Source organism: Oryctolagus cuniculus, chromosome 3 (assembly GCF_964237555.1).
Source record: "Oryctolagus cuniculus chromosome 3, mOryCun1.1, whole genome shotgun sequence".
Classification (NCBI taxonomy): Eukaryota; Metazoa; Chordata; class Mammalia; order Lagomorpha; family Leporidae; genus Oryctolagus; species Oryctolagus cuniculus.
In genome coordinates, this window is record NC_091434.1 from 124,891,018 (window position 1) to 124,909,492 (window position 18,475).

General features: G+C 42.9%; 1 protein-coding gene across 1 annotated transcript in view; it reads right to left on the reverse strand.

Moving 5' to 3' along the window:
• Positions 1-18,475, reverse strand: part of CNTNAP5 (contactin associated protein family member 5) — a 985,000-nt gene that overhangs the window by 56,829 nt on the left and 909,696 nt on the right. Inside the window, exons 20-21 of the mRNA XM_051848810.2 lie at positions 14,137-14,267; positions 4,765-4,852 (exon numbers count right to left, since the gene is read on the reverse strand). Coding sequence (XP_051704770.2) covers positions 4,765-4,852; positions 14,137-14,267 — 219 coding nt within the window. The remainder of the gene's footprint in view (positions 1-4,764; positions 4,853-14,136; positions 14,268-18,475) is intronic.

The following is an 18,475-nucleotide window of genomic DNA, read 5'->3' on the forward strand; positions in this document are numbered from 1 at the left end:
AAAAACAATCCTACAATCCTTTCCACAGAAACTTGAACATATTTCTATATTTTAAAAGGTAACTCCTTCCTAAATCTGCCAGGAATCTCCTTTCAGGAAAATAAATTCTTGAATTCTGAATTCCACCAAAAAATAGCAGTTTTTATTTTGCAATCAAATGTAATGATACATCTTGGCAAAGTGTAGTAGGGGAAACAAGGACCAGAAAACAAATTAGAACAAGAACAGAAATGGCAGTTTCTATTAAAAGTTTCAAGCTGTTGGAATTCCTAAATCTGTCTGACAGTCCATGCTGCTGTGGCTGGGCCAAGTTAGACAGAGACTTAGAAACAGGAGGATAATTCACACTCTGTGAAACTGAGGAAGGCCCGGCTCACTTTCAAAGGAATTCAGTAATTTTCCAAAAACAGATAATCTTGTCCAAATGATGACTTTCTTCAAAATGCTTTTTTAATCTGCACACACACTTCAAACATTAGAGTTATCAGAGACAAAGTGCTCAATAGCCATTAATGGAATGAATGCTTAAAAACATTGTAGGCTGGCATTTAGGAGCAACAGGCTAAACAGAGCGTTCTATGGCACAGTGCTGGCTGAAGGCCCCATTGCTCCACTTTCAATCCAGCTTCCTGCAAATGTACCTGGGAGAGCAGCAGATGATGGCCCAAGTGCTTGGGTCTATGCCACTCATGTGGGAGACACAGATGGAGGTCCTGGCTCCTGGCTTCAAGAATGAATGCTTTTGGACATTTGAGAAGCAAACCACCACATAGAAGATCTTCCTCTCTCTCTCTCTCTCTCTCTCTCTCACTCTCGCTCTCTCTGCATTTCAAATAAGTAAATCTTTAGAAAAGTGAAGACATCAAAAAGGTGGATACAAACAATGAGCTGGGACAAGAGACTATCTTAATTAATAAGTATGTTTTTAAAAGTATGTTACTTTTTGGCCGGTGCCACGGCTCACTAGGCTAATCCTCAGCCTGCAGCGCCGACACCCTGGGTTCTAGTCCCGGTTAGGGTGCCGGATTCTGTCCCGGTTGCTCCTCTTCCAGTCCAGCTCTCTGCTGTGGCCCAGGAGGGCAGTGGAGGATGGCCCAGGTCCTTGGGCCCTGTATCCACATGGGAGACCAGGAGACACCTGGCTCCTGCCTTCAGATCAGCACAGCGTGCCGGCCACAACACACTGGCCTTAGTGGCCACTTGAGGGGTGAATCAACGGAAAAAGGAAGACCTTTCTCTCTCTCTCTCTCACTGTCTAACTCTGCCTGTCAAAAAAAAAGTAAGTTACTTTTTGAAATAAAATAATAAATGAAAAATGACTCACTGACAGTGGGTTAAATGGGATTTAACATAAATGAGGGGACAGTGAATTTGAAGACTAAATAAACTAAATTTCCTAGAATGCCAGATTTTTGTGACGCAATCAAAAATGTTTTATTGAAAAGAGAGTAAGCAGGGCTGGCACTGGGGTGCAGCAGGTTAAGTCCCTTCTTGCAAGGCAGGCATCCCAAGTCAGAGGCTCATTCAATTCCCAGCTTTTATGCTTCTGAGCTAGCTCCCTGATAATGTGCCTGGGAAGGGAACAGAGGTGGCATAAGTATCTGGGCTCCTGCCACCCATATAGGAGACCAGGATAGAGTTGCTGGGTCCTGGCTTCATCCTGGCCCAGCCCCAGCTGTTGCAACCTTCTGAGGAAGGAACCAGAAGGTAGAAGATACCTCTCTCAATCATTGTCTTTCAAACAAATAACTAAATGTTAACAAGGGGGTAAGTGATTAAGGATAGAGTTAGAAAGTCTAAGTTTTGCCTAATTCATATTTAAAAGAAATGGGTAGAGAAAGGGAGGAAGAAGCAATATGTTAAGAATTTCTGAGAATAAATGGATACATATGAATAATGTATATGAACTAGATACATATATACATATATATATTTTGGAACTAATGAATAGATTTAGTAAGCATGAGGATATCAAGTAGATTCTTTTGAAAGCCTTATGTACTAGAAAACTATTACAAGGCACATGAGAGTAAACTGTGAAACACCAAAAGAAAGAGAGAGAGAGAGAATGAGATTTCAAAAGTAGCTTGTTAGTGGAAGGGGTGAGGCTCAGCAAAGCACTTCTGAAACCAGGGCAGACTAACAGCAGACATTTTAATGGCAACCACTGAAGCCAGAAGACAAGGATCCAGTAAAGCACTAAGGGAGGATTTCAAACTGGCTGTTCAGAGTCCTGACTGATAGTGTTTCAGATTTCCAAGGCCTAAGCCCTCTCAAAATGGACAATCTCAAGTAGTAATTACAATGTTTCTAATGACGGAACTGGGGAGAGAGGTCTGCATGCAATTGGTTCTTAGGAGTCAGTGCCATCAAGCACTGCATAATGTTGAGAACAGCATCTGAGAGAACATAGCTTTCAATACTGAATTGCATGTCTAGCAAAATGTCCTCCAAGAATCAAGGTGAAATAGGGAACATTTTTTGCAAATAAAGTGTTTATGAATAAGGAATTTTATACAGAAAGAAAAAATCACGGTCACCAAAGAAGTTTACCAAATCTGATAGGAAGGAGAGAGGTCAGAAACATAAGAAGGAAAGGGAAATTAATAAACCTGTGCATGTATTAATAAAAGTGAGCAGTATTTATGGAAATTATTATTATTAACAGGAGGGGGGATGGAATAACAAACAAACTTCAATCCAGACATCAGTGATTATTGATGGGTTCATTCAACTATCATTTGGGAAGCTGAAGTTAATAATTTTCTAGACTACACTGCAGTTAGGTTTCTGGATTCATATAATGTCCTGAGAGTTATACACCCTTCACAAATCAGGAAGACTAGTGACACAAGAGTCAGTTTCCTGACTTTCCAACTTTTCTGCTGTTGAACAACATCATGGCAGCATGAACCATTTCTGCAGCCATTTGTCCAAGACCTTCTCAGACCTCTTGGGAGAACTGGGGGGCTGCGGCTTCTGGACTCTGGTCTAGCATCAGTGGGTGATAACTTGTTCAGAATGTCTTTAGAGGCTTCCCAAAGAGCCCTAACAAGCACCCACATCATAAGTATTGCAGCAATTTTGTAAGCAACTGATTTCTTTTTTGAGTTTTTCTCTGCTTAAAATGCCTGGATATAATGTTTTCTGGACTGTACTGTGACTGCATAAGAAAGAACTTAATAAAATCCCAGGAAAAATTGGAGTAATAGAAAACAAGGAGCCAAAAGCAATCCCAACTGTACAGGTAAACCCCAAATGTAAAAGGACTTTTATCTCCCAATTTGTGAACAGAGATGGCCAAATTGGGTATAACAATCAAAATCCAGCTGTATATTCTTTGCACAGTCATACATAAGGCTTTAAGAAAATGAAAGATTCAAAGGAAAACAATGTGGAATGAGAGATTAGGCAAATTCTAGGCAAAGCAAAATAGCAATAGCTACATTAATTAAATAAAACATTTGGGCCGGCGCTGTGGCTCACTTGGCTAATCCTCCGCCTAGCGGCGCCGGCACACCGGGTTCTAGCCCCGGTTGGGGCGCCGGATTCTGTCCCGGTTGCCCCTCTTCCAGGCCAGCTCTCTGCTGTGGCCAGGGAGTGCAGTGGAGGATGGCCCAGGTGCTTGGGCCCTGCACCCCATGGGAGACCAGGAAAAACACCTGGCTCCTGCCATCGGATCAGCGCGGTGCGCCGGCCGCAGCGCGCCAACCGCGGCGGCCATTGGAGGGTGAACCAACGGCAAAGGAAGACCTTTCTCTCTGTCTCTCTCTCTCACTGTCCACTCTGCCTGTCAAAAAAAAAAAAAAAAAAATTTAAGCACGAAAAGACATCATGAAAGTTGAAAAAGATGACCTAAGTGTGATAAAAGTATTTCATTTGTTAAGAAGATACAATAACTTCATTCCTGAATGCACCTAAAACTGATGCCATGGTAAAAAAATCACAGTGTTTTCAGTCAAAAATGTCCACCATTATAATGGGAAATTTTAATATTGCTTCAGTGATCATGTGTGGGGAGCAACCCGGACTGGACTGAGTTACTGGAATTAAGACTTATTCTATGCATCTGCTCTCCCACAATATGGCGCTGGGAGAGGAGAAAACAGCTTCTACGCAGCTGCCTCCAGTTCAACCAATAAACTGTAGGACCTACTCCTGATTGGAGGAGAGCAGCGTACTCGGCGTGTGGGCAGCCGAGTTAGGATTGGCGGAGGAGGACTATAAAGGAGGAGAGAGACGGCATGCACCAGGAACATCTAAGGAGAACACCTGAGGAACATCTGAGCAGCCCCCGAGAGAGCCGGCCGGCGGTGTGCCGCTCCCCCGCAGAAGTGGGGAATGTGGCAGGGGGAACTGCCCTTCCACGGAGGTGGAAGGGACGGTAGCCAAACCGGGAAGGACCAGCAGCCAACCCGGGAAGAACCAGCAGCAAACCCGGGGAGAGCCGAGCAGACGAAAGAACAGCGCAGGGTCCTGTGTCGTTCCTCCATGAAGAGGGGGAGCGACAATTAAGTAAAACACTAATTATTTTATTTAATTACTTTATGAATGCAGCTCTTTCAAGCTCTATAAAATGGATATAAATTCAAGTCCCCATCATTCCCACACACACATCTCAGCATTTCCTATACTTGACATCTTAGTTGCAGATCTGGCTTGGAGCTTAAAACTCTGCATTTGAATTATGCCATTGATAATTATTTTATTTATCTGTTTATGTTAACAAAGATCACTGAGAAGGTATGAACTGGAGCAGCAGACCTGTGACTTTGCCCAGGGTCAAGGACCTTGCAGTCCTGAGCTCGGCTTCTGGGGAGAAGTTATAGCTGACCCGAAGTTGCTGGTCCACCTGCAGGGAAACAGAGAACAAAGGACGTCAGTGGAGGCCTACAGGGGAAGGGCTTTGAAACACTCCCATGCAGAAACAGTTTGAAAAACAGGCACGCACACGGGGCACACAGAGCAGACCCCTGTCTGGGATTTTCTCTCAGGAGAGATTAGCAATGTCTCACTAATTCTCACACAATACACACAAAATACCCCTTTCTTTCTTCTTTGTGAAATTGGGGCTTTCACAGGAGTCTTCGCCCTGGGAAATTCTGAGCAGCCTTTGACAGGTATTTATCTCCCCACTGAGATTTTTTTCACCAAATTCTTTGCTGCAAACAAGCAAACAAATGAAACCTGCTCGGGAACTAGCTGTGCAGGATTAACATTAAATGGGAAGCAGGCACTCATTTCCTGTTTCTTTTCGTCCTCAGGAGCACCACTGCTCTCCTATTCTCCAGGGTCTGAAGTGCTCTCCTTCAGGTGTGGGCTGAGGGACTGCACCAGGCATGGATGGCAGCTGCCGAAACGTTTGGTAGAGGAGGACAAGTTAGTTGCACAGTCAGCTGAGAACCCCAACTTGCAGGATAAGCAAAAGCCACCACTGGGCTTTGCCAGGAGTGCTTTTCTAGGAGCAGCCTTCAGGCATCCCCCTCTCCCTCGCTCACTAATTCATTCCATCTCTTTGTTCTAGTTATCTGGGCAGCAGGCTCTATCCAGGCCACTTTATTCAGTCTACTCAATTCCTGCCAGTTTCTTTCAGGCTCTACACTAGGTATCCACGTGATGTTATTCCTGAAAAGTGTTCTCATTATTGTACATGGAGGGGGTGGGCAAGGGTCTTAAAAAATTCAAGGAAACTGCATTATGAAGAGAATCAGACATGGATTTTGAGCACTAAATTTGATCATCAAAATAGACATATTATTTCACTCCATTTTCCAACAAAATTTATGAAATACCCTAATAGCCACCCTGGAAGAGGGAGACTCCGTGCTTGACTTTGCACTCCTCCTTGGGGAGCAGCAAGTCTAGGACTAATACCCAGTGCTCCATCCCCACCTTCCCTCTGCACCCATCTGTCCTGAGTAACCTCCATTCAGAAATCTGGTCCTGTAGAAAGAGCCAATGGCTATGACCTGTGGTGCCTGATTATACGCTTGTTAGCTTATAATAATGCTTACTAGGTACTGAACACTTGATGTGTAGAAGGCAAATGTTAAGGCATCTTTCCAAACATACTCTTCCCTAGAATACTATGAAATGAACATTTTGTTTTATTTGACAGAGTTAGACAGTGAGAGAGAGAGACAGAGAGAAAGGTCTTCCTTCCGTTGGTTCACCCCCTAAATGGCCGCTACAGCCAGCATGCTGCGTTGATCCGAAGCCAGGAGCCAGGTGCTTCCTCCTGGTCTCCCATGCGGGTGCAGGGGCCCAAGCACTTGGGCCATCCTCCACTGCCCTCCCGGGCCACAGCAGAGAGCTGGACTGGAAGAGGAGCAACCGGGACTAGAACTCGGCACCCATATGGGATGCCAGCGCCACAGGTAGAGGATTAACCAAATGAGCTACGGTGCCCGCCCCAGAAATGAACATTTTTGAATAGATTATTTACTTGAAAGGCAGAGTTACGGGGGAGAGAGGCAGACAGAGAGAGAGAGAGAGAGAGAGAGAGAGAGAGAGAGAGATCTTCCATATGCTGGTTCACTCCCCAAATGGCCAAAAGAGCCAGGACTGGGCCAGGCCAAAACCAAGGAGTCAGGAGCTTCTTCTGGGTCTCTGACTTGGGTGCAGGGCCCAAGCTCTTGGGCCACCTTCTATTGCTTTCCCTGGTGCGTCAGCAAGGAGCTGGATTAGAAATAGACTAGCTGGGACTCAAACCAGAGCCCATATTGGATGCTGGCCACATGAGTATTTTTTTAACTAGGAAATGAGTGTTATTACCAAAAGAGTGAAAGAGAGAGAGAGAGAGAGAGAGAGAGAGAGAGAGAAACTACCTAGTCACATGGACTTGTCTTGTTCCCTACCCATCGCATGATGTCATGTCTGCTTTACTTATCTGTGTCTTTATAGATATTTGAGCAATTTGTAGAAAAACACTATCTTATTTTTTTATTTCTGAGTTTCTACAATGCTCATTCAACACATGTTTGAGTACCTACCATGTGCCATCTACTGTTATAAGTGCTCCCAGAGTCTACCACCTCTTGAAAGATTTTTGATGTTCTGGATTGTTTAGTTGATACTTTCTCTCTCTCTCTCTCTCTCTCTCTCTCTCTCTCTCTCTCTCTCTTTTCTGCTTCTAACCTTGCATTTCAGATACTGCATTATATTGATCTGCCTGCTCTCTCTCTCTCTCTCTTGCATTTTCTCCATTAAACTATTGGCTCCTTGGGAACACAGATCACATCATATCCATATAAGTGTTTTGTAGAGCCTACCATGGAAATTGGCAAGTTCAGTAAGTGAGTAAAATGAACAATTTAATGACTGCAATGCTTCCCTTCTATTTGGTGGCTATGAAGACTGAGTCCATCAGAGCTTCAGGATATCTCTGGTGGCTTTTCCACCTTTAGCTAACACATGAGGTCTTGGTATTTTTTATCCCAGTCCATAACCTGTTTAATGATCATGGGTACAGGTTCAGTCCTTGACAGGAGGGAGTTTTCTTCCTGAATCACAGCCATGCTCCCACATGGCTCTTCCTGTCTGACTTTGGAAGTGCCCTCCCGACATTGGGCAGGATGCCTCTCCCCTTCGTTTGTTGTCCAGAGACAGCAGAGGGGTGCTAAAATGGATGAGGATTTCCTGCCAGGTGGATAGAAATCTTAACCATGGATCCCATAGACCTAGAGATTGAGATTCCCTTGGCTTCAGCCACTACTGTCGTCCCTAGGATGCCAGGTTCCATCTACAGGTGACTCCTTGAACATCACTCCTGTACTCAAAGGCCACATGTGGAAGAGCCAAGTGTACACATCCTTGAGTCACCCCTGCTATGCTGTCTTGCTTTGTTGCGACTTGCTGCTCCCTTAACAAATGACTCACGAAGGAGAGGAGGAGGTAAGAGACATTCTGCTAAATAGGTTTTTAGCAAAATGAGTGTAGGAGTTAGGATAGGAAGGTGGAATGACTCAAAGGAAATTGGAGGCTATCATGGACTGGAGATGGATGGGAGATGGCTCCAGCCCTGCCAGAGCAGGAGAGTGGTAGACCCTTGGAACACTTCCAACAGTACATGACACACAATAGATAATGAAATGTGTGTTTAATAAGAATTCTATAAACTCAGGGGCTGAGTTACCTATTTGAAAATCTAAGAAGGGGACGGCGCCATGGCTCACTTGGTTAATCCTCCACCTGCGGTGCCAGCATCCCATATGGGCACTGAGTTCTAGTCCCGGTTGCTCCTCTTCCAGTCCAGCTCTCTGCTGTGGCCCGGGAAGGCAATAGAGGATGGCCCAAGTGCTTGGGCCCTGAACCCACATGGGAGTCCAGGAGGAAGCACCTGGCTCCTGACTTCGGGTCGGTGCAGCATGCTGGCTGTAGCAGCCATTTGGGGGTGAACCAATGGAAGGAAGACCTTTCTCTCTCTCTCTCTCTCTCTCTCTCTCTCTCTCTCACTGTCTAACTCTGCCTGTCAAAATATAAAAAATAAATAAAAAAGAAAAGAAAAAAATAAAATCTAAGCAAATGTGTAGTGCAAAAACAAACAAAAAAGGGGAAGGTACCACAAATATTTATTAAGGCTTTAATCTTTGGTATGGTCTAAGCAAATATTGATGTAGTTAGCAGGAAAAGCATTACGTCTGTTAGACTTATTTATGCCTATTTTATTATTTAGTATTTATTTTTAATTACATATTTTGATCTGCTTAGGGATAAAGCACTACAACCCTAAAAACTTTAAGGATATCTAAAGTTTGCATCCTGATCTAGAGAAGCTTTGTTGTTCTCAGAACCCAACCTGCCCATTGACTCTGTCCAATCTTAAATGGGATGGGGAAAGGGAGGAAAATGAAAGAAGCTCTTTTGGGGAAATCCCTAGATGCCAGACTTAGTGATTCATCCTTTAGATATGTGCCTTCATATAGTTGTTATAGGAAATACTGAGCTTAGTTTTACTTGCCCTCTTAGTTGTTTTTTTTTTTTTTTTCCCTTGCAATGACCATGGCCAAAATGGGGTTAAAGCAGGGAAACAAGAATGCAATCCAGGTCTCTCATGGGTGTGACAGGAACATGATCACTTCAGCCATGACTGTTGCCACACAGAGCCTGACTCGTGAAGAAGCTGGAATCAGAAGTTGGAGCAGGGCAATGAACCAGACACTCCAATGTGGGACATGGGCATCTGAACCCCTAGGCTAAATTCCTGAGGATAATTCAACCTTTTAGATAGATAGATGGAAGATAGATAGATAGATAGATAGATAGAGTTGCAGACATAGAAAAATAAGTAGACTGAAGCTCATAGTGTTAACTTGTCTGGGATAACATAGCAAAAGTGATGGGGCATGAATTCACACTTGATTATGTCTCTCTAAAGATGCCTCTTTTAGTCTCAGGATCTTCATCTCTCAAAGAAAAAAAATTCTGATTCCTCCTCCTTTACAACTTAGTGTTTGTGCTGGCATTTGGTTAGACTGGGTTAATACATTTAACTCATCAGGGTACATTTAGGACACTAAAGTTCACCTTCACCACTATGACATTTTGGGGACACCTGAGCTTTAAAAGATAACCTTTAAAAAGTCCAATTCCCAAATAATTGACAAGAATTCTTGCTCCTGACTGCAGGTCCAGATTTCAAGGTCTCCTTCCTGTGTTCAAAAGCAGCAGAGTGGAGGAGATACAGACACTCACGTCCAGGGACTATGAGGGAATAGATTCATAGCAGATGTACTCTTAGTTGTTTTTTATTTTACCCTTGCAATGACCATGGCCAAAGGTACTTGTCTGTCCTCCCTAATGGTTTTGACCAGTACATGAGATCCTGCTCCAGAGGTCCTAGGGTGGGCCTGGGGACAGCAGCTGACTACCCTTTTTCTTATCATTAAACATTTTATTTTAGGAGAAAGAAAAAGAAGAGATTGTTTGAGGGTTTGAGGAGTGTCAGGGAGATGAGTGTGTTTTGTTACTGAGTCAGTAAACTAATTTTAAGTTAAAAAACAAATAGATTCTTCCTCTGCTTTTTTTCTGCACCCTTCAGCATTTTGGAGATATTATGGTCTCAATCAACATGTATTTATTATTTCTTGAAAACTGATTTGTGCAAATCAGTGAGAAAAAAATACCTCTTATTGCCCTCTACTGTCCTATTTGTATCTTTTATTCATAGAAGAAAAAAACAGGAAATATCTAGAAAGAGGAAAAAGGAGTTGTAGGTACAAATGCTCATCAAACACTCCCTGCTGTCCAATCAGAGCCTCAGCCAAACTAGTCAAAGTAGAAGTCATTGTTCCCATTCCTTCCTTCCCTCAGTTCAAGCTTGCACAGAAGACTTTTCCACCACTTATTTCAGGGGTAAACTCTAGAGGTAAACACATTAAATTCTGCTCACTCATGAATTGTTATTTGTAGCTTATATTTGATAATCAATCTTTAACTTCTACTCATCTGAGATCATTAAGAGCCAGTCTTGACTACTCTGATATCCCAGATCCCAAAGGTTACTCAATGCTATTGGTGCCACTCCTGTGACATCTTACCAAATCTCTTCCTCCATGGTTTTCTGACTGCTCTCTTTGGCAACCATTAGATTCTCCTTTGGCTAGTCTACACCTCAGGTCTCCTTCCTGCCAAATACATCTTTCTTTGCATTGACCACCAAAAACCCCTGAACATGGAAATCTAACCACATTATTCCCCTGCCTGAAACCCAAAGACTTCCCTTCCCCTCTTCAAAGGGATATCATAAGCCCTGTGGAAATCATCCACTTCCTTTACAAGTGGTTATGGAATTCCTGTCGTATAGGAGTAGGTATTTTAGAGCAATAAAAATAGAAATCTTTGTATAAAACCTACATTTTGGAAGAAGCAAGCATGATAGAAAATTTGATAAATCTTGTGTTAGTGCTAAATACTAACAGAAAAAAATAAAGCAGTAAGGGTAATTGGAAATGCAGTTGAAGTCAAGGAAATACATTGCTGCATTAAATGAGGGCATCAGAGATGACCCATGAAGGACGACTTTGTAAGCCCAGCAGGAACTAGATCTACAGACAACTGATGAATACCCTTCCAGTCAAAACTAACATGGAGAATAAGGCCTCTGGAAATTGTAGTGTGGTCAGGGTCGTGCAAGTGGAGTCATAGAGGGATTGTTGTTAGACAAGGTAAGAGAAGAAACCATGAGAAGGGAGCAGAGATGCAATCTTCAAGATCCTCGTAAACTACTTTGAGTTTGTTGGCTTTTATTCTGTATGTTAAGAAAAACTGCTTATGGGGTTTGATATTATATTATGATGTGACTCCACTTTTAACAGGATCCTCTGTCTACTTTGCTGAGAATAGGCTGCAGGGGAAGAGGAGAAAGCTGGGATCTATTAATTCAGAAGCAACTCTAACCAGTAACATTGCAAGAGAGGGATGGAAGTGACAAAGTAGAAGCTCTTGACCAATGGGATGTTGTATGTAAGAGAGAGAGAGAGAGATATCAATGAAAACATAATGGTTTTGATCCAGAGAAACTGAGAGAGTAGTTTTTATTAACTGAGATATGAAAAGTTATGGTAGATAGAAGAGTGTTTTTGGGGAAATTATAAATAATTCCATTTTAAATATTTTACATTTAGGATGTCTAACAGATTTTCAAATAAAATGCCCAGTAGGCAATTGGATATGTAGATCAGGAATTTAGGGAGAAGATTGGAGTTGGATGTACATTGGGATTGACTAATCAGCATTGTATATGACAATTATGCATTAAATATATATAATATATAATATATATGTTTTATATATATTAATATATATACAAATAGACTTAAACATGGTGTTTACAAATGTGATACTGAATGAGATAAGCCAAGGAATGTGTGCAGAGACAAAGCACAGTTGTCTAAAGTTAGAGTCCTCTTGTGCTAAAATGGGTAGAGTTTGGAGAGAAGAGGAGCACCATCAAAAGAGAAAAGAATGAGCAACTAACAGTAATAGAAGGAACAGCAGGTGACAGTGGTGTCCCACAGACAAATGAGAACTAAGTCCAGTCTGCAGAGCAGAGAGCACTCAGTGACCACCAAGAGGACAGGAATGATGAGATTGTGCCATAACCACTGGAGTTTGCAAAAGAAGGGCATGGATGCTTTGAGAATTATTATTCCATTGTGGCACAGGGACAAAACCTTGATTCATGTGGGTTACAGAAAAAGGAAAGGAGACTTTAGAGATGAAATATATCAAATATTTCCAAGGATTTGGGAACTACATTTTGAAAAAAAATCAAACATCATATTAAGTTAGGTAAGATAATTTTGCGGGGCCATCGCTATGGTGTAGCGGGTAAAGCCACCACTGCCTGCAGTGCCGGCATCTCATATGGGTGCCAGTCGGAATTGTGGCTGCTCCACTTCTGATCCAGCCCTCTGCTGTGGCCTGGGAAAGCAGGAGAAGATGGCCCGAGTCCTTGGGCCCCTGCATATGCTTAAGAGACCAGGAGGAGGCTCCTGGCTCCTGGCTTTGGATCAGCAAAGCTCCAGCCATTGTGTCAAACTGGGGAGTGAACCAGTGGATGGAAGACCTCTCTCTTTCTCTCTCTTTCTCTGTCTCTCCTCTCTCTAACTCTGACTTTCAAATAAATAAATAAATAAATAAATCTTTTAAAAAAAAGATAATTTTGCTTCCCTGATCTTGAGAGGTTTTCGTTTGATCCTTTTTAATTGTTTATTTATTTTATTTGCTTAAAGGCAGGGGGAGAGTTGAAGAGAGATTTCCCATCCACTGATTGACTTCCCAAATGCCCACAACAGCTAGTACTGGGCCAGGCCAAAGCCAGAAGCCAGGAGCTCAATTTGGGACTCACAGGCTGTGTGGCAGGTACCTAATTATCTGAGCCATCACCTGCTTCCTCCCAGAATGTGCAATCGTGGGAAGGTGGAGTGGAGAGCAGTCCAGAACCAGAACTTAGGCATGCTGATATAGGACACAGTTGTTACAAGCAGCAGGTTAACCACTGTGTCAAATGTTCACACCTGTTTCAGTTTCTTTAATGCATGTAATAACGACATGCTTGTATGCTTTGAAGAAGCATCAAAAAAGAGCCAGGAAAATGGCAGAAAGGGAGAGAAATAAGACTATAGTGACGTTCTTGATTTGAGTATGTCATCTGACCCACAGGTGGAAGGCCAGACCTTAGCTGAAATGGTGAACTCTATGTATTCTGCAACAGGGGTAAGAGAACATGGCAGGACAATGTTGCAGGTAGGTGAGTAAAATGGTGCCGAGAGGATGTAGATGTATTCCCCTGAATGCTGCATTTCTATAGACAAAAGAAAGCAAAAGTCATCCACTGAGAATGAAGACAGAGCTGAAATGGATAGGAGGAGACACAAGAGCACAGGAAAACTGATGGTCTGAAAAGCACACGGGTGATTGCTGAGCAGATTGAGGGGCTTGCTTGAGATCTGGATTCTAAGGGGTGGTGTGGATTCTGCCTATCCTCTCTTGTGATCTGCCTTCACCTGCTGCTTATCCTTTACACGGAGATCACCAGGATTTCAGAGTTCCTATCACACACATGCTCTTCCAGACAGTTCCACCTGCACTCAAATGGACCGCCTCCCTGAGCTCTCTCCTCTCCCTTCACCTCGCTACCTCTTATGTAACTTCGGACTCAGTTTATTCTTAACTTCCAGTCTTAAGTACTGGTGCCCACATGAGACTTGTGCCCTCCTCAATGCTCCCTGTCACCTGGGCACACTTTCTCCATTGCCCTTGCCACAGCCTATTGTGACTTCCATTTTACCTGCGTGTATCATTGTCCATAATCCAGTTTGGGGGATGTTAATGTAACCAGATACTTCAAGCACCTGTTGCTTCCCTTCCCCCACCTTTTTCTGATTAAGTATATGTGATGTAAGCTCCAAGTATTTACATTTCTAACAAAGTCACAGGTACTGTGTCTGCTGGTGGGAAGAAGGAGCACATCTTGGCCATCTGTATTCCAGTTCTCCCAAGGTTGGTTCATGTGTGGTTTCTGACTATATCCCCAGCACTTGGTTATTGCTTTGGCTTTGGGTAGAAGCTCTTAAAACATTGACTGATCAACCAAGGCCCCATGGCTGAGTGGGAAGAAGGGAAGTGAGGTACCTGAATGGTAAGCTCTCTCCCTTCTCGGTTTATCTTCAAGTGGTGCATCCTTCTGTTAGCAAAGTTTTCTACGTCAATGGTGAATACGTGGGTATCTTCCTTGCTTAGCTGATAGCGAACCTGTAAACTTCCTTGAAAGAAAAATAGTAGAAACTAATATTAAAAATAGTCCCCATAAAATACAAAAGTGTGATCAGATTGTCTTTTAATTGATTGCTACTGTATACCAAGGACCCATTCCTCAATCTTTTATCATTCACATTTTTAATATGAATTATGTAAGCTCATCAGGGTCCAAACAGAAAATTACAGCATTGCTACAAAAAGAGAGTGAGTGTGTGAATGTGTTTGTGTGTGTGTATGTGTGTGTGTGTGTGTGAGAGAGAGAGAGAGAGAGAGAGATCAGAAACCAGAATGCCACTTTGGAAAATAAGACAACCAAAAACCTGTTTTGTAATTGAGTTGCTAAAAGATTAGTAAGATAGAGGTAAGATTATCTCAACTCTCTCTTCAATTCCCCACACTTCCCATCCCTCTTTCTGCCTAATCTTCTAATTCCTCTTAGACTTATAGGATGGAGAGAACTGGCTCCCATCTTTACCCAGTGAGTCTAATGCTGCTGATTGCATTGTCTTGTGGTTAAGGCTCAGCAACCCACTTTAACCCACAGTGGCCTGGTGGGACATTCAAATTTCACTAGAAAAGTGTTTTTAGGATAGTCCTTCACTATCCATTGGAGGTCAGGAAATCAATTTACTAGGTCTCAATCAGCACTTCTTACAAAATGAAACAGAATTGAAAAGGAAATATGAGAATCCCAAGAGACATTAACCAGAAGTGTTGTGTGTGCATGTGTGTGTGTCTCTGTGAGAGAGAGAGAGAGAGAGAGAGAGAGAGAGATACAGAGAGACAGAGAGAATGTTAGGTCACAAAGTAGGTGCTGTACTGTGGATCATACTTTTAAAAATTGGGGAAACCTCCCCATGTTGGAGAATTGCCTTATAGTGTAGAGCCATTGATGGGGTGGTTAATCTCCCTCAGGCACTTTTCCCAGCTAAATAGGTCCTACATTCCTGGATGAAGGTGTTGAGTCCAGCAGTCCAAAGGGACACTGTGTGTCTTATTCTCCACTCATGGTGGTCACCTCTTCTGGTGTCATTGGAGTCCATACCAACCAAATGCCATGCATTCTTTCCAGGACATATGTGGGAAACATTGTTATTGAGGGAGGGTGTTGTTAACTTGTGGCCACAGGGGTAAAGAACATTCACTGAAATGCAGGGCAAGGCACTAAGCTGTCTCTCTCCCATCCTCTCAATGTTTCTCTTTTTTTTTTTTTATAGACAGAGAGAGAGAGAGAGAGAGAGAGGTCTTCCTTCCGTTGGTTCACTCCCCAAATGGCGCTGTGTCGATCTGAAGCCAGGAGCCAGGTGCTTCCTCCTGGTATCCCATGCGAGTGCAGGGACCCAAGTACTTGGGCCATCCTCCACTGCTATCCCTGACCACAGCAGAGAGCTGGACTGGAAGATGAGCAACCGGGACTAGAACCCAGCCTCCATAGGGGATGCCAGCGCCACAGGTGGAGGATTAACCAAGAGAGCCAGGGTGCCAGCCCCTCAATGTCTCTTATCTTTCAGAAACACCTCTCTGAAATTCCTCAGGCTGCCCTTTTTTGCTCGGCCCCCAGTGTTAGGAAGGCAAGAGGTTTGGGAGTAACCAACACGTCCATCACTGCTGCTGTTGGTCCTTACCAAAAGATAATCTTTTGAGACAGTTTTAAAAATAAATTGCTACTTAGGGCATTTTGGAATACATCCATGTGAAATAAGATTGCACAATAATCTAAAGCAGAATAGGAAAAAATAATTTGATACTTATGAGGCCATTACTTGACAGTCAGTCATTAAGAGCAGCTCTCTGTAGCTCATCTTGGTTTCCTGGCTCCTTCTAACCCAATAGAGCAAATCAGTGTATGAAAATTAGGTATCAGGCATAGTGATAAATGTCTTATTCCTTAAGGGAGTTTGGGCTCTCTCATCATCTCACTGATTGGGAAATTCACACTTGTACATAATCTTTATGTGTTTTTTCATGATAGACATTGCTTGCATTTATACATCTTTACTAACACCTCTCTTAGGCACCAAAAGTTGCAACAGAGGTCCTGTCCTTTGACACACTTTAAAGCTTCCTGAACATTTCAGATCATCTTAAAACACCTCCTCTGGGTCTTCTGGTACCATATAAATATTTCTCTCATCTTCTTAGAACTTTTGAGGAAATCATTGCCTCTCAATGTACCCCAACATGATATCCTGGAATCTCTCATTTCCACATGATTGCTGGGAGAAGAAAATCCAGACTTTTCGAAATAAGTTTGACACCATAACAAATGACTGTAGTCTGCCTGGAAGCATGGGTATATGATGGAAAATTGTTTGTAGTCAGGCCTGAAGGTTCCTTAACTAAATATCCCAGCACCTTTTTCAGCTGTGTGGATAGATGAGGCATCAGCTCCTCTCCAGAGGTGAGACTCAGCTGATTCTCCGCTGGCACTCAGAGCTCATCATCTGTCCCTCGGGCCTCCTCTGCTTCCCCTCCGTGCTTCATCTTTGCACTTAAACCTCCTGGCTGAGGTTCCCTGCATGCACCCCACTCTCTTCTGTAAGTTTTGCCACAATGACAACCACCACAAATGTGTAGTCCCAAAGGCAGTGAACTGTTGGAGGGAAAGTACTGTCTATAAATCTCACAAACTGAAAAAAGGACTGACTCCCCAGGCCAGGAGTGCATGATGATTTCTCTAAAGCACTGTAATGCATTTCTCATCTATTTAATCTTAACTATCCTTGCGGTTAGTATATATCAATGTTGCAACATCATAAGGGTACATATCATTTTGAATGTCTGTATAGACAGAGATAAGATGTTCACATATGGAAATTAAAAATAAATGTGGGAGCAGGGGATTAGCCTAACAGTTAAGAAGACCAAATCTGACATTTGAGTCCCTGGGTTTGGTTCTTGACTCTGGTCCTAACTCCAAGTTCCTACCCTTGAAGGTAGCAGATGATCACTCAAGTACTTTGGTTTCTGCCACCAATGTGGGAGATCCAGATTGAGTTTCCAATTCCTGTCTGTAGTCCTGGCCCAGCTCTTGATGAATAAACCAGCAGATGGAAACTCTCTCCATGTCTTTCTGTCTGTGTTATCTCTTTGTTTCTCAAGTAAAAAACAAAAAATAAGTAAATAAAACTGACTTGAGCCTCAGATAGGTCCGCTTTATCAAAATGCTTCTAGAATATACATATTTATAATAGAATGATTTTTGGTCACCAACAAGTACCCCGTAGAAGTTTTAAAGGGTCCCATTAATGTTGGAACACCCAAGTTATATTTAGCTGCTTTTAAAAACTTGTCTTCAGGCAAAATCTGTGTCATTACTTTTAGAACTAAGCAAGTACTACCAGTACACTTAAAACTGGAAAAATCCACATAGTAAACAAAGTATTTAAACATAAGAATAAGGACCCCCTTCACAGAGGAGAAGTCAAGATCCCTAGAATGGGACTCCTTGCTTTCTGAAGAGTTTCATCCCTTTCATCAACACACATTTCACCATGACTGAGTTGCTACTCATCTCTGTACTTTCACCCGGAATTCTTTCTTCTTCTAATTTTCTCCATTTTATAGAAGAGAAAACAGAGCTACTTGGAGGTGAGTAGCATGACATTGCTCTTTGTCAGTAAAGTGACAGTGCCGTATTTAGAAACTAAATCTACCTGGTTCAGAAAAGCATGGGTTTCCCATAGAACACAATGGCCCCTAGTGACCATCTCTGTGCAGCAGGCTGTTCCATGATAACCTGACTTCTTAACTTTGCTCCCATCCATCCTTCGGAACTCAGTGTAAGTTCTCCTCTTCCAGGAAGCCATTCCAGGCTTCTCCAAGGTGGCCCTCCTTTGCTCCTACAGATCATGCCATTACCTTTATCCTAACACACACCACATTGTAGTGTCTGTCCTCTACACTGATCTGTGAACTGCAGCCTGCACTGTATATACTCAGTAATTCATGTGGTCAGAGTGTCCGTTTACCCCTAATGGTGATATCACCTTTCCTTCCACTATACCATCCTTGACCTCTGAGTTTTAATATCACAATGGTGTGGAGGGTAATGCATTCTGTACAAACCAAACCTTTCATTTGGAACTCTGAACTTTCTAGGTTCCTGTCGTGATTCTGTGCAGCAGCAATGAGCTGCAGTTCCCAGTCAGGGCCAAGATTACGATGGGAAACTGTGCACACTCTGTAGTGTGTCACATTGTTGAGCCAAAGT